Source organism: Polyodon spathula, chromosome 12, assembly GCF_017654505.1.
Source record: "Polyodon spathula isolate WHYD16114869_AA chromosome 12, ASM1765450v1, whole genome shotgun sequence".
NCBI lineage: Eukaryota > Metazoa > Chordata > Actinopteri > Acipenseriformes > Polyodontidae > Polyodon > Polyodon spathula.
Window position 1 is genome coordinate 28,568,353 of NC_054545.1, and position 19,191 is coordinate 28,587,543.

Below are 19,191 nucleotides of genomic sequence, written 5' to 3' on the forward strand. Positions count from 1 at the left end.
TTGCCCCCTATTGACAGTATTATGGCAGCTGTTCCAAGATTGCTGCCCATCCCCTGTATAGGATCAGAAGAGAATGCAGTATGTGCTTGTGTCTATTTATAAGGATTTCAAAAATGCATTGAAACAGAAAGGACAGATATTTTGTGTTCCTAATTTGGTTTGCTGATTTAATACAAAAACATGGGATGTACAGAGTCCTTCACCTTCTAAAGCAAGTGGAAATGCTAGCTCAGGCAGCCCAAGTGTAAAACTGCAAAGCAGAACCCATAAGAGGCAGATAGAGAATGTATATATCCATGCAAGACATTAATTAATGATTCGCAAAACCTATTTATTTTATCCATTCTGCCTTGACAGGATGCCAGCTTCAGTGCACACAGCAAGGGCAGTTGAAAATTGTTTTTTTTTTTTTTTCAAGACTGACAATTGTGCAAGGTTCGCAAAAGCAGTGTTTAGCACTTTTCATTTCGCCATTCACAGCTTACATTCAATCAAGTGTTATTTTATTCAATAGGCAACAAACTAGGCTGGTTTCAAATCATTCTGCTAGATCTGAACAAATATGTTTTTTTTTTAGACTTAATCACAGACATACTGGCCTGGTAAAAGTAATAATACTAAATATGCACATACTGTACACTTGTGCCAACAGGGTTTAACACTCTCTAGTCATTTATGTATTATTTGCATGCATAAGAGTTTTTACTCTAAAAGTTTTGCATACAAGTTTTTACCTGAAAACATCAAGGTTATCGGTCCATAGCCCCGATCTCCTGTTCTGAATGGAATTATGCATTGCTGGACTGCTGGTGAAAAGAAGACAGTCTTCAGGTATTTAGGAAGTTATCAGTTGAGAAGAGTGGAAAAACATATCCCTAGTGATCAGGACATTCATACCAAACTTCAATTAAGACACAAAGTCAGTACTATGGCTTTCTAGAATAAAAATATGTATTGAAAATTGTATTGAGGACAATCATATATATGGTTAAACTCTGCTATATGATAAATTGAGTATCTGAAAATAAATTGTATAATAATACTTTTTAGAGATTAAGCTAAAGCCAGTTGTCATATAGCTTGGTGTATTCTGGGGACTTGTGATACAGAGTCTGCCAACGCTTTTCATTTTTAATTAGAGATGTGGGCTGATAGTCCCGAGAATGGGGTTTAACACTGGAGAACAAGGCTTTTGCAAGCATACAAATTAGACATGCAGCTTTAGAAGAATTATTGGATCGGAGAGGAGCTAGTTGTGATTCTCTTGGCCCTTGTATAACCAGAAGTTGAGTTTTGACTCTGAAAAGTCTGATGCCTCATAGAATCATCTGATTCGGTTTCCCTCCCTTCAGACTGGCTCTTTTTGACATTTTAAAACATACCAGGATCCTTCAGCACCAGCTGTCTTAACTATAATCTTCTATGCAAGTTGCATTAAGGTTTGTACCCTGGATTTAGCGTAGTGTCTTATTTAATAATTTCCATAACTCTAAACACAGTTCCACAATACTTTGTAGCCTAAGCCATTGTAGCTATACAACGTTCCACACCATTGCTCCTCACCTCTCAAAAGCACTACATTTACATAAAAAGTCTCTAACAATTTAAAAACTTGCAATTATGGATTGTATTCCAGTCAGTGGTGCCAGGTGGAGGAAGGTCTTTGGAACAATATACTGCATAAAGCTGCATTTGAGAATCATTCATTTGAGTAAAATATGGTTTAAAAATCATGGCATGTACAATATTCTTCCACTAGACAGTATTATGTGGTAAAAAAAAACAAAAACAAATAATATTAAAATTCTATGCAAATAAAACAATTGATAGGGGCAGGCATTGAAGAAGCATTATATATATATATATATATATATATATATAATATATATATATATATATATATATATATATATATATATTATATATATATATTATAAGCAGTCGTATTCGATCTTAAATTATGTTCATATCTGCTTCTTAAAAAATAAGATTGCAATCACAAACACAGCTCCAGTATCGTCTTTCACTAAGGATCAGACTGTAGGGAATATAACAGTCCCTCTATGCATAGGGACAGTAGGCAATAATGAAGAAGGCAATGATGGGTGTCCCAAATAGACTTAAAGTTTAAGTTTAACTCAGCTTAGCCTTTACACAACTGTAAGTCTAAGAAATCCTTGGTGTGCAATTGTAGATGCTAAGGGTGGAACAGTTTCATTCAAGTGTGGCTCTGGGCTGAGTGTTTAGAAAGTGTCATTCAAATGTACAAATCGGACATAAGTTTTAACCATTAAAACAATAGGTAATATTCACGGAACACTAACTACATTTTATACTGTTAAATTGTCAGCATTTCTTCTTTCTCAATTACCTCTGTATTTCTTTTTCATTTCTTGCTTAAAGCAATATACATCTAAGTGTATAATATTGTATGTATCTGCTCAATTTCCCATGGTATAAATTCTTAATCGTCATGTATTACTTGTTCTGCACTCATGGATATTTGGTATGCTAAATGAAGTCACCAGCATATTTAAACCTTTTGGGCTGTCTCTGAGGAAACCTGAGTAAAGAACGGATCACTAGGGTACTAGGGTGTACCAGTAACACCCGCTCTCCCTAATACACTTTGTAACTCACTGATGCAAGGGCAAGAAACTACCAATACATTCAAAATCACACAGCATGGGGTAAAAAACAGACTTAAAACATATACAAATATTATGCACATTTACAGGATACAACAAAATCCATGGTACTAAAATGTTTTATGTAACTTCATCTGTAATTATGTTACCATTATAAGGACCAGTGTTTGGTTTGTCCAACTATGAAGCAATTCACCGACCTTAACAGATCCCATTGAGCAGATGCTAGTTACAATGAGATGCATCCTGCATTATGTGGGTGGAATATCTCAGGCTCTTTCAAAATAACTAATCAATGTAGCCAACAGTGCTAATCAGCCTGAACAGATCCCGCCTCCAGTACTACTCTGAGGATAAGATTCCTGACCCTGTTTGCACAGAGCTGGTCAGACAACAAGGAACTGCTATCACCGCTAGGTTGCGATTATTGAAGCTTAGACAGAAAGATGAGGATCACTTTGCCTGATTTACCATTAATGTACATAATGCAACCTAAATGGTTGCAGAAGCAATACACTAATGTTCTGTTATTTAGCACACACAATTGCTATGTATACAATTTTACCCATGGAATTTACAGTAGCCTATGGGTAAACTCCCCTTCTCTTCATAAGCCATAAGGCACGACAGGGTGTGGGATATATTCTAATATCCACATGCCCCGGGTGCGTTATAAGTCACAAGGTGAAGCCAAGTATGGATATCTGCCAGTGATTTGCCCGTTTTTGAAAAAGTGCCAACCCATGGTGATATTCTGTAATATCAACACCCCCATGTGACTTATTTTGACCAATCGAGATAGAGTATTTAAAATACCCATTTTATAATTTGAAATGGTATCTTCTGTGCTCATATGGCTATCGTCTTATCAGAAAGATAGCACATCGATCAGCTCAAACAGGGTCTCTGATTAGGTTCAGTACCAGGAGAGAGTGCTCACCACTACCGCACTCTTCCATTCGAGTAATGATTAAGCCAGTGGCGTTGCTAGACCACAATTCTTTGAGTTCATATTTCACTTGATTTACGCAACCCCAAAAAACACCCTCTTCCACACAACCACCACACCAGCTGGAACCCTTTTTACAGGCTGTATATGCCCAGTAAACAATTAGAGATGTAATTTTGCTTTGTGATTCATTGCCCATACCCAGGACATAATCACCTAAGGGGCTACAGTTGAAACAAAGGATGGCTCTCCCCCAGCTGGAAGCCAGTACTATGGATCTGTTGGTTCCATAGAGAAGGTTATATCAATAGAAATAAATTGAGACTCTTCAACTGGGCTTATTTATGACAATTAATCAAACAAGGGCAATTCTTATCAAACTTAAACAAGTGCCCTTTGTAAAAAATTACAGAAATGCATTTTAGAGAATTACAAAAGCTTACAGCAGGGTTTTATTTGGTTGGGCTGCCATGTAACAGAATCATTTGTTCTCAAAATGAATTTGCAAGAACGTAGTCATTTATTTGCCTGTGTACAGAATTGTGGGGTTGAGTACTTGCTGAGCAAATTGATGTGGAGCTGTGATGCATGCTGATCTTTTTTTCTTCAATAGAATAAGAAAAAAACGCACTCACACACACACACACACACACACACACACACACACACACACACACACACACACACACACACACACACACACACAAAATAGGATAGTCCTTGTTGATAGGTTCATAGCACCGGGTCAGAGTAGCATATAATAAATAAATGGTATACATTATAATAAATGTCATACATTATTTGACATTATTTGAATTCAAACATTATACAAATACAATCTGGAGATGAGATTTTAGTGGAAAACCTGTTGCCCTGAGGGTTGAAAAAGTGACAGTGGTCAATAATGACAGTGGCCTTTTTCAACCTGTGTGTGAAAACTGCAGTCATTCTCCGTTTTATTAATTAATTCAGAGGGGTATTCAGTAACACTTGTATGTTTACAGAACACCTGTAACTCTAATTACACTATGTAACACAATTTTTGTTCCTGGGTAGTAAGTGTTATTTCCTAATTGCTTATGCCTCAAAAGTATAGAAAATGGCTATTATTCCCCACAAACTTTGCTTTTGTGACCAGGACAGTGATATTTTGAAATATCACTATTTCCAATGGGAAAATGAGCAAATGTGTGTCTTTTCATTCACATAAAGTCTGAAAAAAAACAACATATGAATCCAAATTAACATGTATTTATACTAAAGTAATACAAAGATGACTACAAAAGATTTAGAAGTGAGTAGTTTTTCGAGATTTACAATTATACTGTAAATACAGTATAATGATTCACTGGGTTATGTATTGGAAAATATTGCTAAAAGCACCTATAGAAACCATTTATAGCTGAACTTTGACTTCTGGAGATATGAAGAGTCCAATATAAAGGGAATCTACACAATACCTGTAAATAACCAGACTTAATAAACTGCAGTCTATTTGTTCAGGTGGGTGCACAGATCAGGCAATTGGTGAATCCAATGGCCGCCTCTAGAGGATTCATTACCCTGCTTGTTGACAGTAAGATTGTCTTTCGCTCCTTTGATTTGCAATTGAATTAATGTGATAAAGAACCCTGGTGGAGGTGCACAAGGGTCAATGCATTACAGTGAACAAAGACCATATTTCCTTTTGAAAAGAATACTGCAGTGAAAGAGTGACAGGCATCAGAGAACACTGCAGTGAAAGAGTGACAGGCATCAAAGAATACTGCAGTGAAAGACTGACAGGCATCAGGGAATACTGCAGTGAAAGAGTGACAGGCATCAGAGAATACTGCAGTGAAAGAGTGACATGCATCAGAGAATACTGTAGTGAAAGAGTGACAGGCATCAGAGAATACTGCAGTGAAAGAGTGACAGGCATCAATCACTCCAGTGACCTTACTTTTTTCTCCTGGAAAAGTAGAAAATGCTGTAGGTTTTTATTTGACCATGGATGAATACGTAGGAGGGTGCCTGCATTTGCTGCATTAAATCAATTTCTAATAGTGCTCAGTGGTGTGTTTGTTTTTTTTTTTTTTTTTTTTTTTTGGGGGGGGGGGGGGGGTTCTTATCCTATATATGTTTAAAGCACAAGAATATAAAAGGTTTCCAGGATGTAAACACTGAAACAAAACATCGCAGAAACTTAAAGTGATTGTAGGTAACAAAAAAATTTAATAAAAAAAAAAAAAAAACCTTGGGAAATATGTTACAGATCCAAGGTCAGGGTTTCCCACACTTTTTTTTTTTTTTTTTTTTTTAACCTGAGATCCACCCATTCAGCTGCATTAAGCACTTCTGCCTACTATTAGCACTTCTTAAGAAAAATGACACATTAAAAACATATTTAAATCTTATTTTTTCTTCATTAGTATTTTATTGTTGCTTTTTGTATAACATATAACATATATACAAACAACGCAGTTGCTTCTGCGCCCAGCCCACTTGGGACTGTGTCACGGCCCATAGTTTGGGAACCCCTGTCCTAGATAATTTCACTACAACATTGACTTCTAAGACAAAGCATGTTACTGTCTGAAAGCATGTCAGTTAAAACAACTAATTGGTTACCGACAGTAATTTTATTTGTATTTAATTTAATTTTATTTACATAATTTAGAAAGCGCATCAGATCACAAAGTAATTTCAGAGCGCTATACAATGTCCTAAACACAGTCTTACATATCAGCCGGTCTAGAATTTATGCAACACATATAAAAGTAATTAAAAAAAATAAGCACAAAACCTACACAACACAACAAACATAAAGATATCGAAATAGAACTTAATAGATTTCTAGATTTAGTGCAATTTACTAAACAAAAATGTTTTTAGTTTTTTTTTTCTGAATCAAATAATCTCTGAGGTGAGGCGGAGTTCAGCTGGACGAGCATTCCAGATCTTTGCACCAATGACTGAGAATGCTTGGGAACCAAACCGTTTTAATTTAAAACGTGGCTGGCGCAAGATCGTAGCATTTGAAGACCTCAGATTCCTATATGGGTTGTAAATCTGCAGTTCGTCAGCCAAATATTTTGGTCGTTGTTGGTAGAGCTTTGTGGATTAGACAAAGTAATTTAAACTGGGCTTGTAGTTCGATTGGGAGCCAATGGAAATCAAGCAATATCTGGGAAGTATGGTCCCGATGATACAGACCATTCAAGAGTCTGGCTGAGGCATTCTGGATGCTCTGGAGCAACCTAGTCCTGCACCATGGCAATCCTACATACAGAGCATTGCCATAGTCAAGACAAGTTGCCACCAGAGCATTCAGGATAGTAGCACAATCTCTGACAGACAAAAATGGTTTGCTGTTTTTTATTATCTGCATAAGGAAAAAAAAAGGTTTTCATTGCATGCCTCATCTGCAGAATAAATTACAGAGAATTATCCAGCCAGTAATGTCATGTAGGCCATGAGCCCTAATCAGGCTTAATGAAGCTGAAGGAGGAGTGGTGGCAATTTGACCCTCCATGTAGAATGAACAAAGTGCAACACTATCTTACTGCATATCTGAGGCGTGAATAACGAATGGAAGTGCACATCAGGTAAGATTTAAGGATCGAGTTTGTTAGCTACCATCACTTTACAATGATGCATGGAACTGCTGCAACACTAATTGTGTATTCCTTCCAAAGGGGTTTTGCTTGGCAAATACAAATGTTTTGTGTCAAGTATAATAATGCAGTATTTGCCATTTCTCAAGATAGCTTTTACTGATACTTTTTTCTGTCTTGATAACCCCTATTTTTATAATGACAGATGTAAAGTGTACATTTCAAGGCCCTTGCATTGTCTGTGGTTTTTTTAGGTTTTTTTAAGCTTTTGTCTGTTGGCTTTGTTATTTCTCATACAGAAGCAATTCTGAGACACCAGCTTTGACCAGCAGGCTTATCCAAGGCCCATTGACTGACTCCCAACTATAGGTGGTGAACATTTAACTCTGTGCTTAATTGAAACTTGTTCCAGATACGTTATCCGTTTTTCATTTTGTCCACTATATCAGATCAGCATACACTGCAAAATGCACTACACACGTAAAACAAAGTCATTATGATCCTACCTTGGTCAAATGGCTTGCTTGGGCTCCAGTTTTTGAAATAGTCATCCTGTAATAGAAAGAAATCATTTTCAAACAAATGAAAACCAACTATAATAACATACATCTCAATAAATTAATAAATGCACTGCACTTTTTTTTTTTAATTTCTAAATATTCTTTCAATTGCTGATGACTGACACAGCATGTAAAAACTACAAATAAAAAAATATGTGAAATATATATTAACAGGTTTATTATCTGTTAATTGTTATGTGCCAGTGAAACAGTGAAACAAGTACTATTAACCTTTAACTGTCAAAGCTTTTTGCTTGCTGTTACAGACCAACGGTTTTCCATTAGAGATGTAAATATCACAGAGCATTATGTAATTATCAAATACTGTCTCCTAATATATTATAATTGCTATTTGTTTTTACATTCATTTGTAATTTATAAAGTATGCACATGTATAAGCCCAAACATTAATTACTTTTATATTTCGTATAACTGGAATACTTTTACTAGACTTAAATATTCATGTTTGCATTGTACAGATATTTAACCTTAGGACAGTTCCATAAAAGACAAGAGCAGCATCTGTGAAACTGAACATTTTGTCCATTACTATTGTGAAATGATTCTGCATCTGGATCTACTCTGAATTACAGGTTTTATTTTAAGGTTGAAGGTACAAGTACTAAAAGTATTAAGAATACAGTGCTTTATGTCCTAAAATATGGTACATAAATGATAATGATTATTTCTCATGAAGACTAGTATCACTTGCAATCACAGGAATTGGGATTTTCGTTGACCAAGTCATCTAAGGTGAGTGTTATGAAAGGAGAATCCAAGAGTTTACTTTTGAAGTTGAGCAGTCCCTGTTCATAAGTTATAAATGAATGAAGCCAAACAAATAATTGTAAAAAAATACATGGATGTTAATCTGAGGCAAGACTGCATAATTAAAGCCATCTAGACTCCTGTTAGAATGAGATATTTTGCTGACAGTATAACTATTGTATAACACAAAAAGCTTATATATATATACTGTGTATAGCGAAATGTGAGGAAGGATGAGTTTTGTGTTAAGATTTCAAAAGCACTCGCTAAACTGGATGTATGCAACATTCAATAGCAAAATAAAATGGAAAATATAACATATAAAACAACTCTAAAATGATATCCACCACAATGACTTATTTCTCCAACTATGGGGGGCAGCAAAATACTAAATAAATACTGAACCAGTAACAGACACCACTGCTTGCATTTCCTGCTGGTGAATTATTTGTCATATGGCTATGGTACTTACTATACTGTAGAACAGTTTCCAATAGATTTCTCAAAACACATGTCATGACATTGAATAACCTTGACGTTGCTGCTATGCTATGACCTCAAAGGGGCTGAACATTTGATGACAGCGCTGATGTTAGATACATCTTTCAATGCCCCACAGCTGAACATGACTAAGATCATCAATACATTTGACCCCTAAGATATCTGTACAGTACAGGATTTTTTTACTTATGTAGCATTGTATAGAGTGCTGTTTTTTCTTATGTGGACCCCTCTGAGAATTCACAAAAAGCAGTGTAATTAGTAACAGCATAGCAAGTGTCCTTGGCAATAAGTTTTCTTTCAGGTGAACGCAATGTTTTTGTTTCAAATTTTACTTAGTAGCTAATGTTTACTGATGTTTTTTGAATTGTGAATATGTCTCAACATTTAAACATTTAAAATTTTAATTCTTAGTCATAACGCATTAACTCACTGGAAAATGCATAACACCATAATATGTGTATTGCAAAGTAGATGCTTTATGAAAACTCAGCTATGTAAGATTCATCTGCTGTTGGGAATTCAGGCTATAAATACATATATAAATAAATTCAGGCTACAAATACAAATAAATGCTACAGGGATGTACATCTCGTAATTTAGAAAGCTTTTGTCACAAATAAACCATCTGTTGGTATTCAGATACAACCAAACCCATTCATTACAATGCAAGGCACAACACTAAACAGGCTTTGCAGCAGTGTTACTTGATGCCAATAAAAAGCATTTAAGTAGGTTTTTGCCTTTGACTAACCAGTGTATCTGTCTGTACATTTCAACTATTGATATCCCTGCACACTTCACTTCAATGTAAAGATTGTCTTGCTGCTTTATGGTTAGAAAACCATTACTGAATATTTAATGGTAATGGATTGAATTGTGATGACAGTAAATCACTGTATGAATACAAATAGCAACCAATAAAACAATTGTGTATACTAAACATATCTCATATTCATGAGGACCTTGGTTGGACAGGGCAGGATATATTGTCAGCATTGTTCCAGGACCCCCTTGTAAATGAGACAATGTAACTGTTTCATAATAAATAAATGTAACGTATATGAAAAGTTGGCTACAATTTTAGCATGTTTTTGAAATTGCCAAATGATTATAATACAATGTCAACTTCAATTTCTCTGTAAACTGTATAAAAGTTGCTCCCACCCCCTTATGTCCTTATTTAAAAGCTAATACTAATGTTGCTATTTTGTTGGTTTTGCATTTCCCTTACAATTTTTATGAGCGTTACAATCATTCTGGCCTAAGTTGGACATTTTTTGCTATAGTTAGATTTAAGCTACCCAGCTACTTTTGATTTCCTCAATGACATGTGATGCTGCAACCTTTTTTGGTGGCTCCAGTTTTATAATTAATGTGGATATATTTTGAGTGGGAGAGAAAATTGTTGAAAAGTTTAGTACAGTCCAAGATCTCATCATAATATATGAAGAAAGATGTGTTTATTATCACACGTAACTCTAAAGCATTCTGCCCAAGCAATATAACTAATTTAAGGCTGTTAAGACTCAAATCCTGAATGAAAAAAGTCATTTTATTCCCCTTTCTCTGGTTTAAGGATAATCCCTGACAAACTCAGTTTTAAACTTTCTATTCCAGTGCTATCTCCAATGTTAGGCAAAACTTATATATATATATATTATATATATAATATATATATATATATATATATATATATATATATATTACTTTCCGTAACTAAAGTCATTATGAAAGGCATCATTTCAGCTAATAGTACACTGGTATCATCGAAGGATTCTTTGTTCTGAAACTACACACACACACACCCTTAATTGTAGGGGCCTGTTTTATAAAACTGTTTCTGATAAATGCCTTCTATAACCCAACTTTCATTGCAAAGCTCTCTGTTTTAATTCTGCCATATGGCCACCTGATACTTCACCAGAGTATAGCTTATATTCTTCTGCCAATATTTCAGCAGTTGTCGTAAAATATGAGACTACTCCACAACTATCTCAGATTTCAATCTTGTATCATCTATTTGTGATAGTGCACTACAGTAGTAGACAAAAGTAATACAACAAAATCATTGAGGCATCCAGGAACTATTGCTTAATTTTCTTTCTAAAATACACATATAGTAGTTTTTTTATTATTATTATTATTATTATTATTATTATTATTATTATTATTATTATTAGAATAAGAATAGGAAGCTTGATCAATATAACTACCTCAGCAGTGTAAAGCCACGATTGTCCAGATAGCTGGATGGATTTCATTTAGAATATAAATTAGTAGTTTAGTGCTTTACTGCTATTCCCTGTAGAACAAGAGGGTGGATAATGATAAGAAAAAAATGAAAGCATACTTGGTGTAAAGTGTTAGGTGCACAACAGGGGTATTGAATGTATGGTAAACTAAAAATATATGACACTGATATTTACACACTATTGCCAGCGATACTTTTCCCCTTGCCAAGAAGGAGGAGAAGGAGAAGGAGAAGGAAAAGGAGAGGAATAAAGCCAGCTAATGCAACAGATGCCATTTTTCATAAACTCAGCTGCTGCCACACACAACAGGCTCTGCTTTGATGTCTCCAGAGGGAGGGATTCAGTCAGACTTTGAAGATGGCAGGTATGATGCATGATACTGGCTTTACAGTTTATAGCATTTCAAAAACTCAAAAAAAAACTAATCTACAGCACAACAGTGTTAATCAGGAGAAGACTCAACTCAATTTATCAGCCCTAGTGATACTGATTGGCTCAACATGACAAAAAACCAAATCAACAAAGGGAAGACTGAGCTCCATGGGTATAAACCTGCCCATGTGGAAAACCATATGTTGCATGTTCACATGCAACATACAGTAGCATGCATTCATCAGACGATGTGAAAGCTACCCCTTTTCATGACTGTAATGGTTCTTTTATAGGACATATATTGCATATGTGTTATACTGGGCCCTGTTTTGGAATGCTCTACATAGAATAATCATGAATAAAAATATATGCTGCCCTGTGTAGATTTTACTTCTGATTGTAGTGCACACTATAGTGTGTGTGTAAGGGGATAGTGTGTAAGAATCTCCTGTTCAAATGAACTAAGAAACTATCAACTAAATTCCAGTTTTGACTTGTTTGCCCTGATACAATAGATACATAATTTGTCTGACATTGCAAAAATATGATTCTGCTTGATTCTGCTTGAATTTACTCAGCTGCCCAGCAACATCCCTGCTTCAGAATGCCAGGACTGCAGGTATACTTGCTGTTATATCTCATCAAATAAAAAATAAAAAACAAGCATGGTATGGTTTGGCTTGGATTGGGTATTTCCATGAAAAATAAAATGAAAGTGAAGTAGGTGGCATAGTAGGAGTTATTCTTTCCTCTGTTCCGGGGTTAATCCAATGATTTTGCTTGTTGCTAGGGGGAATTGTGCTACAGTAAGTGCAGTTCTTTAGATGGACAGACCCAGGATATCACTGACAATCTTAGTACAGGTCAATAAAGGAAATGAGACGGTCCATCTATGTGATCCAGGGGTCTCCAACCCCTGTCTTGGAGAGCTGCTGGTCAGTTACTTAATTGCACCAATTATTGGATTAATCAGTTAAGATTAACAGGTGTTCCAGATCTTTAGCCACTGATGATGTAAAGACACTTATAGAACCTGCAGGATAGGGGCTCTCCAGGACCAAGGTTGGAGACCCCTGTGGTCTAACCTTTTTCTAATAATAATTATTCTGAATGTATGTCACTAAGTTTCATCAATCCTTAACCTTTCTAAATGGTTATACAGTCAAAAAGGAAAATAACTCACCTCCACTTCCTGTATATGAAAGCAAAAGGGGAAAAAAAAAGAAATGGTTACACATCACTGCAGAAGTTGACGTGATGCACAAACACTGAAACCCTAAATCCTCAACTCTTGAGCAGTTTGATTTAAATATAGCCCTATCTTAACTTTTCAGTCATTGCAATCTGTCAGGATTTCTCCCCACAGCACAACACAGCTGTCAAAGGGTGCTCTCTCCAATAGCAATATAAAACTCTCTTCAGATCTCTTTGCGAAAGCTTAATGTCAATATCCTAACAAATCACAGGATTGACAGCAACGAGCACAAACTCTGCTGCTGAAGGGTTATGTGCTTCTCTTCTTACGCTGAGCTGAACCATTACTCAGCTCTCCTGCACCCCTTCGTGAGCAGTTCAGTCTGAAGTCAATACATCTCATTTGCTGGCATCGTCAAAAGGGACTTTTAGTTGCATCCTAATTGTTGGAGTAGTGGTTATAGAAAATGCAGTAACTGGTCTGGACATAATAATGGAAATACAACTAAATGTGTATGGTTATTAACTGTCTAAAGAATGGTAAAATGCATGTTCCAGCATAGCAAACTGCAAACTCCCTATGCAATGTATGATGCTAAACCAAATCAGGGTATAAATATATTTATAGCTTATATGACAGCAGCTTACTTTTTTATGATTTACTAGCAAATTCAAGTTGAAGTGTGGCAGACATTACTTTAAAGATGCAATGCATAACAAATAGTGCAAAGTATTTAAAATCTATTCTTGCAGTCATTCTACTCCAATGACAGAGTGACTGGTTCAATTGCATTGTTCCAAAATATGCCTGGTTGCTAAGCAGATGCAAAGCTCAGTTTAAGGAAAGCAATTCCCTTGAGTTCAGCTTAATTTAAATTTACGTTTCAACACATTTTCTTTTCCATACCTTGTACTGCAATCTTGTTCAGTGTTATATTGTATTATAAAGAAGTTATAAGAACATAAGAACATAAGAAAGTTTACAAACAAGAGGAAGCCATTCGACCCATCTTGCTCGTTTGGTTGTTAGTAGCTTATTGATCCCAGAATCTCATCAAGCAGCTTCTTGAAGGATCCCAGGGTGTCAGCTTCAACAACATTACTGGGGAGTTGATTCCAGACCCTCACAATTCTCTGTGTAAAAAAGTGCCTCTTATTTTCTGTTCTGAATGCCCCTTTGTCTAATCTCCATTTGTGACCCCTGGTCCTTGTTTCTTTTTTCAGGTCGAAAAAGTCCCTTGGGTCGACACTGTCAATACCTTTTAGAATTTTCAATGCTTGAATTAGGTCGCCGCCTAGTCTTCTTTGTTCAAGACTGAACAGATTCAATTCTTTTAGCCTGTCTGCATATGACATGCCTTTTAAGACCGGAATAATTCTGGTCGCTCTTCTTTTCACTCTTTCTAGAGCAGAAATATCTTTTTTATAGCGAGGTGACCAGAACTGAACACAATATTCAAGATGAGGTCTTACTAGTGCATTGTACAGTTTTAACATTACTTCCCTTGATTTAAATTCAACACTTTTCACAATGTATCCAAGCATCTTGTTAGCCTTTTTTATAGCTTCCCCACATTTTCTAGATGAAGACATTTCTGAGTCAACAAAAACTCCTAGGTCTTTTTCATAGATTCCTTCTCCAATTTCAGCTGAGGAAGCAAGCAGATGGTTGTGTTTGCTGTTTTGTGTTTTGTGAATCTTCTAGTCCAGTGAAGGCATCACCCAGCCTGGAAACCTTTATTTTGTAAGTTTTGTTTTGTTATATGTGTTTGAATATCTTTGTTTTGGCCCTTGTGCACTTTTATTTTGCGTTTAATTGTGAATAAAAGTATAATTTTTTTGAACTGCAGTCTGTCTCTGGGCCTCTATCCACTCGCCAGCCTGTCACACACACATACACATATACACACATCCCAGTGGAAAGAGCTGAATGTAAAGCCATGACCCTGCGACTGTGAAATTGGGTGTAAAAAAAGCCTGATGTAAGGACACAAGCAAACAGGGAAGTTTGTCTCAGCAGCAGCTCAATGTGAAGAAGGGATCCATGTCAGGGTAACACTTTGAAGTGAGTGTGAAGGTTAGATGAGTTTGCCTTTATCTCATGTCGTAACATGCTGGCTCCTGTAATAAATACAGTGCTCTGTAATCTGTTTCTGCTGCACAGCTCCCTGCACGCCAGATTTACCACTATAATAAGAACAGGCTCAGGGAAAAAAGAAAAAGATACAAATGCTAGCAAGCCATGTTACTGCTCTCCTATTTGCACAAGAAAGGAGCTTATCAAACTGCAGGTTGCAAACAACCCCTGTGGTCATGGCTCCTTGTTAAAAATATGAGGGCCACCTGTCAACACTGACCACTTTTAGTGCTTGTCCTAAGTAGTTTTTACAGTACAGTGCATGTAACATGATCATCAAATGTATGGAGCTGTACAGTAAATTGTTTTGCCATTTAACATTTAATAATATGGCTGTGCTCAAAAATAAAGGAAACGTTCATACTGTGTTCCCCTTTAAAAGGCTGCCCACAGGATCAGAAATCAGGCAGGATGGTCATGGCTCCCACTTGGCCTATAATGCTATTACATTGTCATTCTTGTTATTAGATGACAAATAACACTGTCTCTTAACTAGAGCTGCTGACTACAGCAATATGAAAGGGGAGGTGATTTGGCTAGTGACAGGATGGACGTGTGTGGTGACGTCAGGCCAGAATGCAGGAAGAAAAACTCAGGCAGTACTGGAGGGAAAATGATGCGGCATGCACCTTTTATTTTCACCAACCAAAAAATAAATAAAATATTAAAAAAAAAAAAAAAAAAAACACTGCTCACAGAGTGAAAAACAAAGTTCAAACACAAACAAAATCATGAACACCAAAACAACCCTTACAGTCCTGCTAGGCAGTAGCCTTCATGGATCCCTTAAGTTTAGTATTTGTTTACTTTCTTTTTGTTTTCTCCTTGCTCCCTCTTGTTCACTCCTCCAAACTCCTGCCCTGAGTGCAGAGAGCTGCAGGCTTTTATGTAGGTGACCTTTTGAGTTTTTTTTTTTTTTAAATTACACTGGCAGAGGACCAGCTGCCAAAACTCGCCTCTGCCAAACACACACACACATAGGTATTCTCTCTTTGCTGGTGGAGGTGGGAGCGGTAAGCAGTCCTCCTATGGAGGTGGATGCAGAACCAGCAGGTACTCTTCCTCTGCTGGTGGAGGTGGAAACAGCAGGTATTCTCCCTCTGCAGTTGGGTACCTGGGCTGTGGACGCACCGACTCCCCCTTCTTGAACTGTGGACGCACCGACTCCCTCCGCTTGGGCTGTGGACACACCGACTCCCCCCTCTTGGGATGTGGATGTTCGGGCTCCCCCTACTCAGATGCAGGACGTATGGGCTCCTCCCACTCAGGTGAAGCAGGTTCACGTGCAGGTTTGGGCTGTGGCTGTTTAGGGTTTCTTCCTCTTGGGTGTTGGCCGGGTCTGGTCTTTTGCCCAGAACCACTCTGTCGCATCCCCAACCAGGTCTCCTACAACTGTGGGTCCCCGTAAGGGCAATCCTCCCAGACGTGCACAAACTCGTCACAGGCGCCACACATAGAAGCCCCTTCCATTCTCCACTGCCATTCTTCAGCTGCCCAGCTGGGGGGTCCAAACTGAGTTGGCACCCGGAACCACCACTTCTTGCTCTGCTGTTCTGGCTGCTGCTGTTGGTGCAGCAGGTTTCTCTGCTGCTTCTTGCAGCTTTTCCTTCTTTCTCCCACCCTTCTCTTCCTCACTCCACACACGAAATAATAAAAAATAATTTAAAAATGAAAAAAACTGCAGTAACCTTTCCGACCTGCATCCAAGAGGTATGGTAATCCCACACAGGACACCACATGTGACAGGATGGACGTGTGTGGTGAAGTTAGGCCAGAATACAGGAAGAAAAACATAGGCAGTACTGCAGGGAAAATGATGGAGTGTGCGCCTTTTATTTTCACCAACAAAAAAATAACTAAAATATTCAAACAAAAAAAAACTATGCTCACAGACTGAAAAACAAAAGTTCAAACACAAACAAAATCACGAACACCAAAACAAACCTTACGGTCCGGCTGGGCAGTAGCCTTCATGGATCCCTTAAGTTTAATTTTTGTTTACTTTCCTTTAGTTTTCTCCTCGCTCCCTCTCGTTCACTCCTCTTTTGCGTGTCACAATCCATTCTGCGCTGTGCAGAAATAAAATGTATGCATCACTGTAACAAAGTGCCCGCCCCTGTGTATTATCTGTTATGTGTTGCGTGTGGTGTGTTTAAATGTTGGTGTATAGACATTGGTACACGGGATATAAACGGGTCTGTGTAACACGAGTGTTTAAAAATGTATATGTGTATTTAGGCACGAGGATTGCACAGCACTTCACGTGCAAGTAAAATGTAGTAATATGTGAGCACGGGGAATTGCACTTTATTAATTCACGTGCTGGGATTCAAGTGAATAATTAATTGGTAATTGAATCCCAGCACAATAGTATATATAGATGCACGTTGGCACATACTGGTTGTTGGGTGTTCGGTGAGCGGAGAACGGGATTGGAGACGGAGGAAATAAGTAAAGTAATAATAATAACAAAGTATCCGCTCACCGTGTTTGTCAGTGTGTCTGTCCGTGCACCGTTTTGTTAAGTTCAGTCTGTTTTTCGTTTGTCTATTTATTTTGGCGTAGAGTGCCGTGTCCTGTGTTTTTCGTGTTTGTGTAAACCTTTTATTTTGTAATAAACCGGCGCCAACAGGCGTCTTCATCATTTCATTTCATCCGTCCTGTGTTTTGTATATTTCATTACCTTTCCTGGTTCTGACGCCGCCCACTTCGGCCGTCCCTGTGACACGTGGTGTCCTAAGTGGGATAACAGCGCCTCCAAGCGTCAGACCAGGAGAGGTGTTTTGTCAAAAAAAAAAAAAAAAAAACCACAGCACAACAAAAAAAAAAAAAAAAAATAAAACATGGAAGGCTGGGACTGGAGAGATGGCTGCCAGGACCTGGAGGAGTTCCTCGGTGGTCTGGAGGACCAGGGCTGGTGCCTTGCCTGTGGGGAGTTTGGGCACCCGGTGGTCCGCTGCCCCTACCAGGAGGGAGAGGAGGAACTGCCGCAGGAGAGGAAGGTGAGGAGGTGGCAGAGAAGGGGAAAGGGGAAGAGGAAGGCAGAGGTCCCACCGCTGTCTCCACAGCCGCACCAGTCTCCTGCAAGGGAGGAAGAGCCGCACCAGTCCCCTGCAAGTGAGGGAGAGCCGCACCAGTCCCCTGTATCAAGGGGAGACTACACACCGCTCCCACCTCCACCACCAGGAGACTACACGCCGCTCCTACCTCCACCGGCAGGCGCAGAGCAGCAGGAGCTGCCTCTGCCTCCGCCACCTCCACCGGCAGGCGCAGAGCAGCAGGAGCTGCCTCTGCCTCCGCCACCTCCACCGGCAGGGGGAGAGCAGCAGGAGCTGCCTCTGCCTCCGCCACCTCCACCGGCAGGCAGCAGGAGAGCAGCAGCAGGAGCTGCCTCTGCCTCCGCCACCTCCACCGGCAGGGGGGAGAGCAGCAGCAGGAGCTGCCTCTGCCTCCGCCACCTCCACCGGCAGGGGGGAGAGCAGCAGGAGCTGCCTCTGCCTCCGCCACCTCCACCGGCAGGGGGAGAGCAGCAGGAGCTGCCTCTGCCTCCGCCACCTCCACCGGCAGGGGGAGAGCAGCAGGAGCTGCCTCTGCCTCCGCCACCTCCACCGGCAGGGGGAGAGCAGCAGGAGCTGCCTCTGCCTCCGCCACCTCCACCGGCAGGAGGAGAGCAGCAGGAGCTGCCTCTGCCTCCGCCACCTCCACCGGCAGGGGGAGAGCAGCAGGAGCTGCCTCTGCCTCCGCCACCTCCACCGGCAGAGGGCAGAGCAGCCTGCTGCCTCTGCCTCCTCCACCAGCCTCCACGCCCTCCACCAGCAGAGGGTGAATGCCTGCTGGGTCCCTGTCCACCAGCAGAGGGTGAATGCCTGCTGGTATCCTTCCACCCACCTGCTGGTATCACTTCCACCAGCAGGGGTGAATGCCTGCTGGTATCACTTCCCCCACCAGCAGAGGGTGAATGCCTGCTGGGTCCCTGTCCACCAGCAGAGGGTGAATGCCTGCTGGGTCCCTGTCCACCAGCAGAGGGTGAATGCCTGCTGGGTCCCTGTCCACCAGCAGAGGGTGAATGCCTGCTGGTATCACTTCCCCCACCAGCAGAGGGTGAATGCCTGCTGGTATCACTTCCCCCACCAGCAGAGGGTGAATGCCTGCTGGTATCACTTCCCCCACCATCACGAGGAGAGGAGCTGGAGCTTCCTCTGCCTCCACCT

At 39.3% G+C, this 19,191-nt stretch overlaps 1 protein-coding gene across 6 annotated transcripts in view; it reads right to left on the minus strand.

Annotated features, from left to right (window-relative positions):
- LOC121323828 (testican-1-like) overlaps positions 1 to 19,191 on the minus strand; it is a 186,761-nt gene that overhangs the window by 100,110 nt on the left and 67,460 nt on the right. For 4 of the 6 annotated variants that reach the window (XM_041265087.1, XM_041265086.1, XM_041265091.1 and 1 more), the window contains exons 3-4: positions 12,833 to 12,841; positions 7,700 to 7,745 (exon numbers count right to left, since the gene is read on the minus strand). In XM_041265087.1, the coding sequence (XP_041121021.1) occupies positions 7,700 to 7,745; positions 12,833 to 12,841 (55 nt within the window). The remainder of the gene's footprint in view (positions 1 to 7,699; positions 7,746 to 12,832; positions 12,842 to 19,191) is intronic. The other 2 variants (XM_041265088.1, XM_041265090.1) reach the window with 1 other exon arrangement.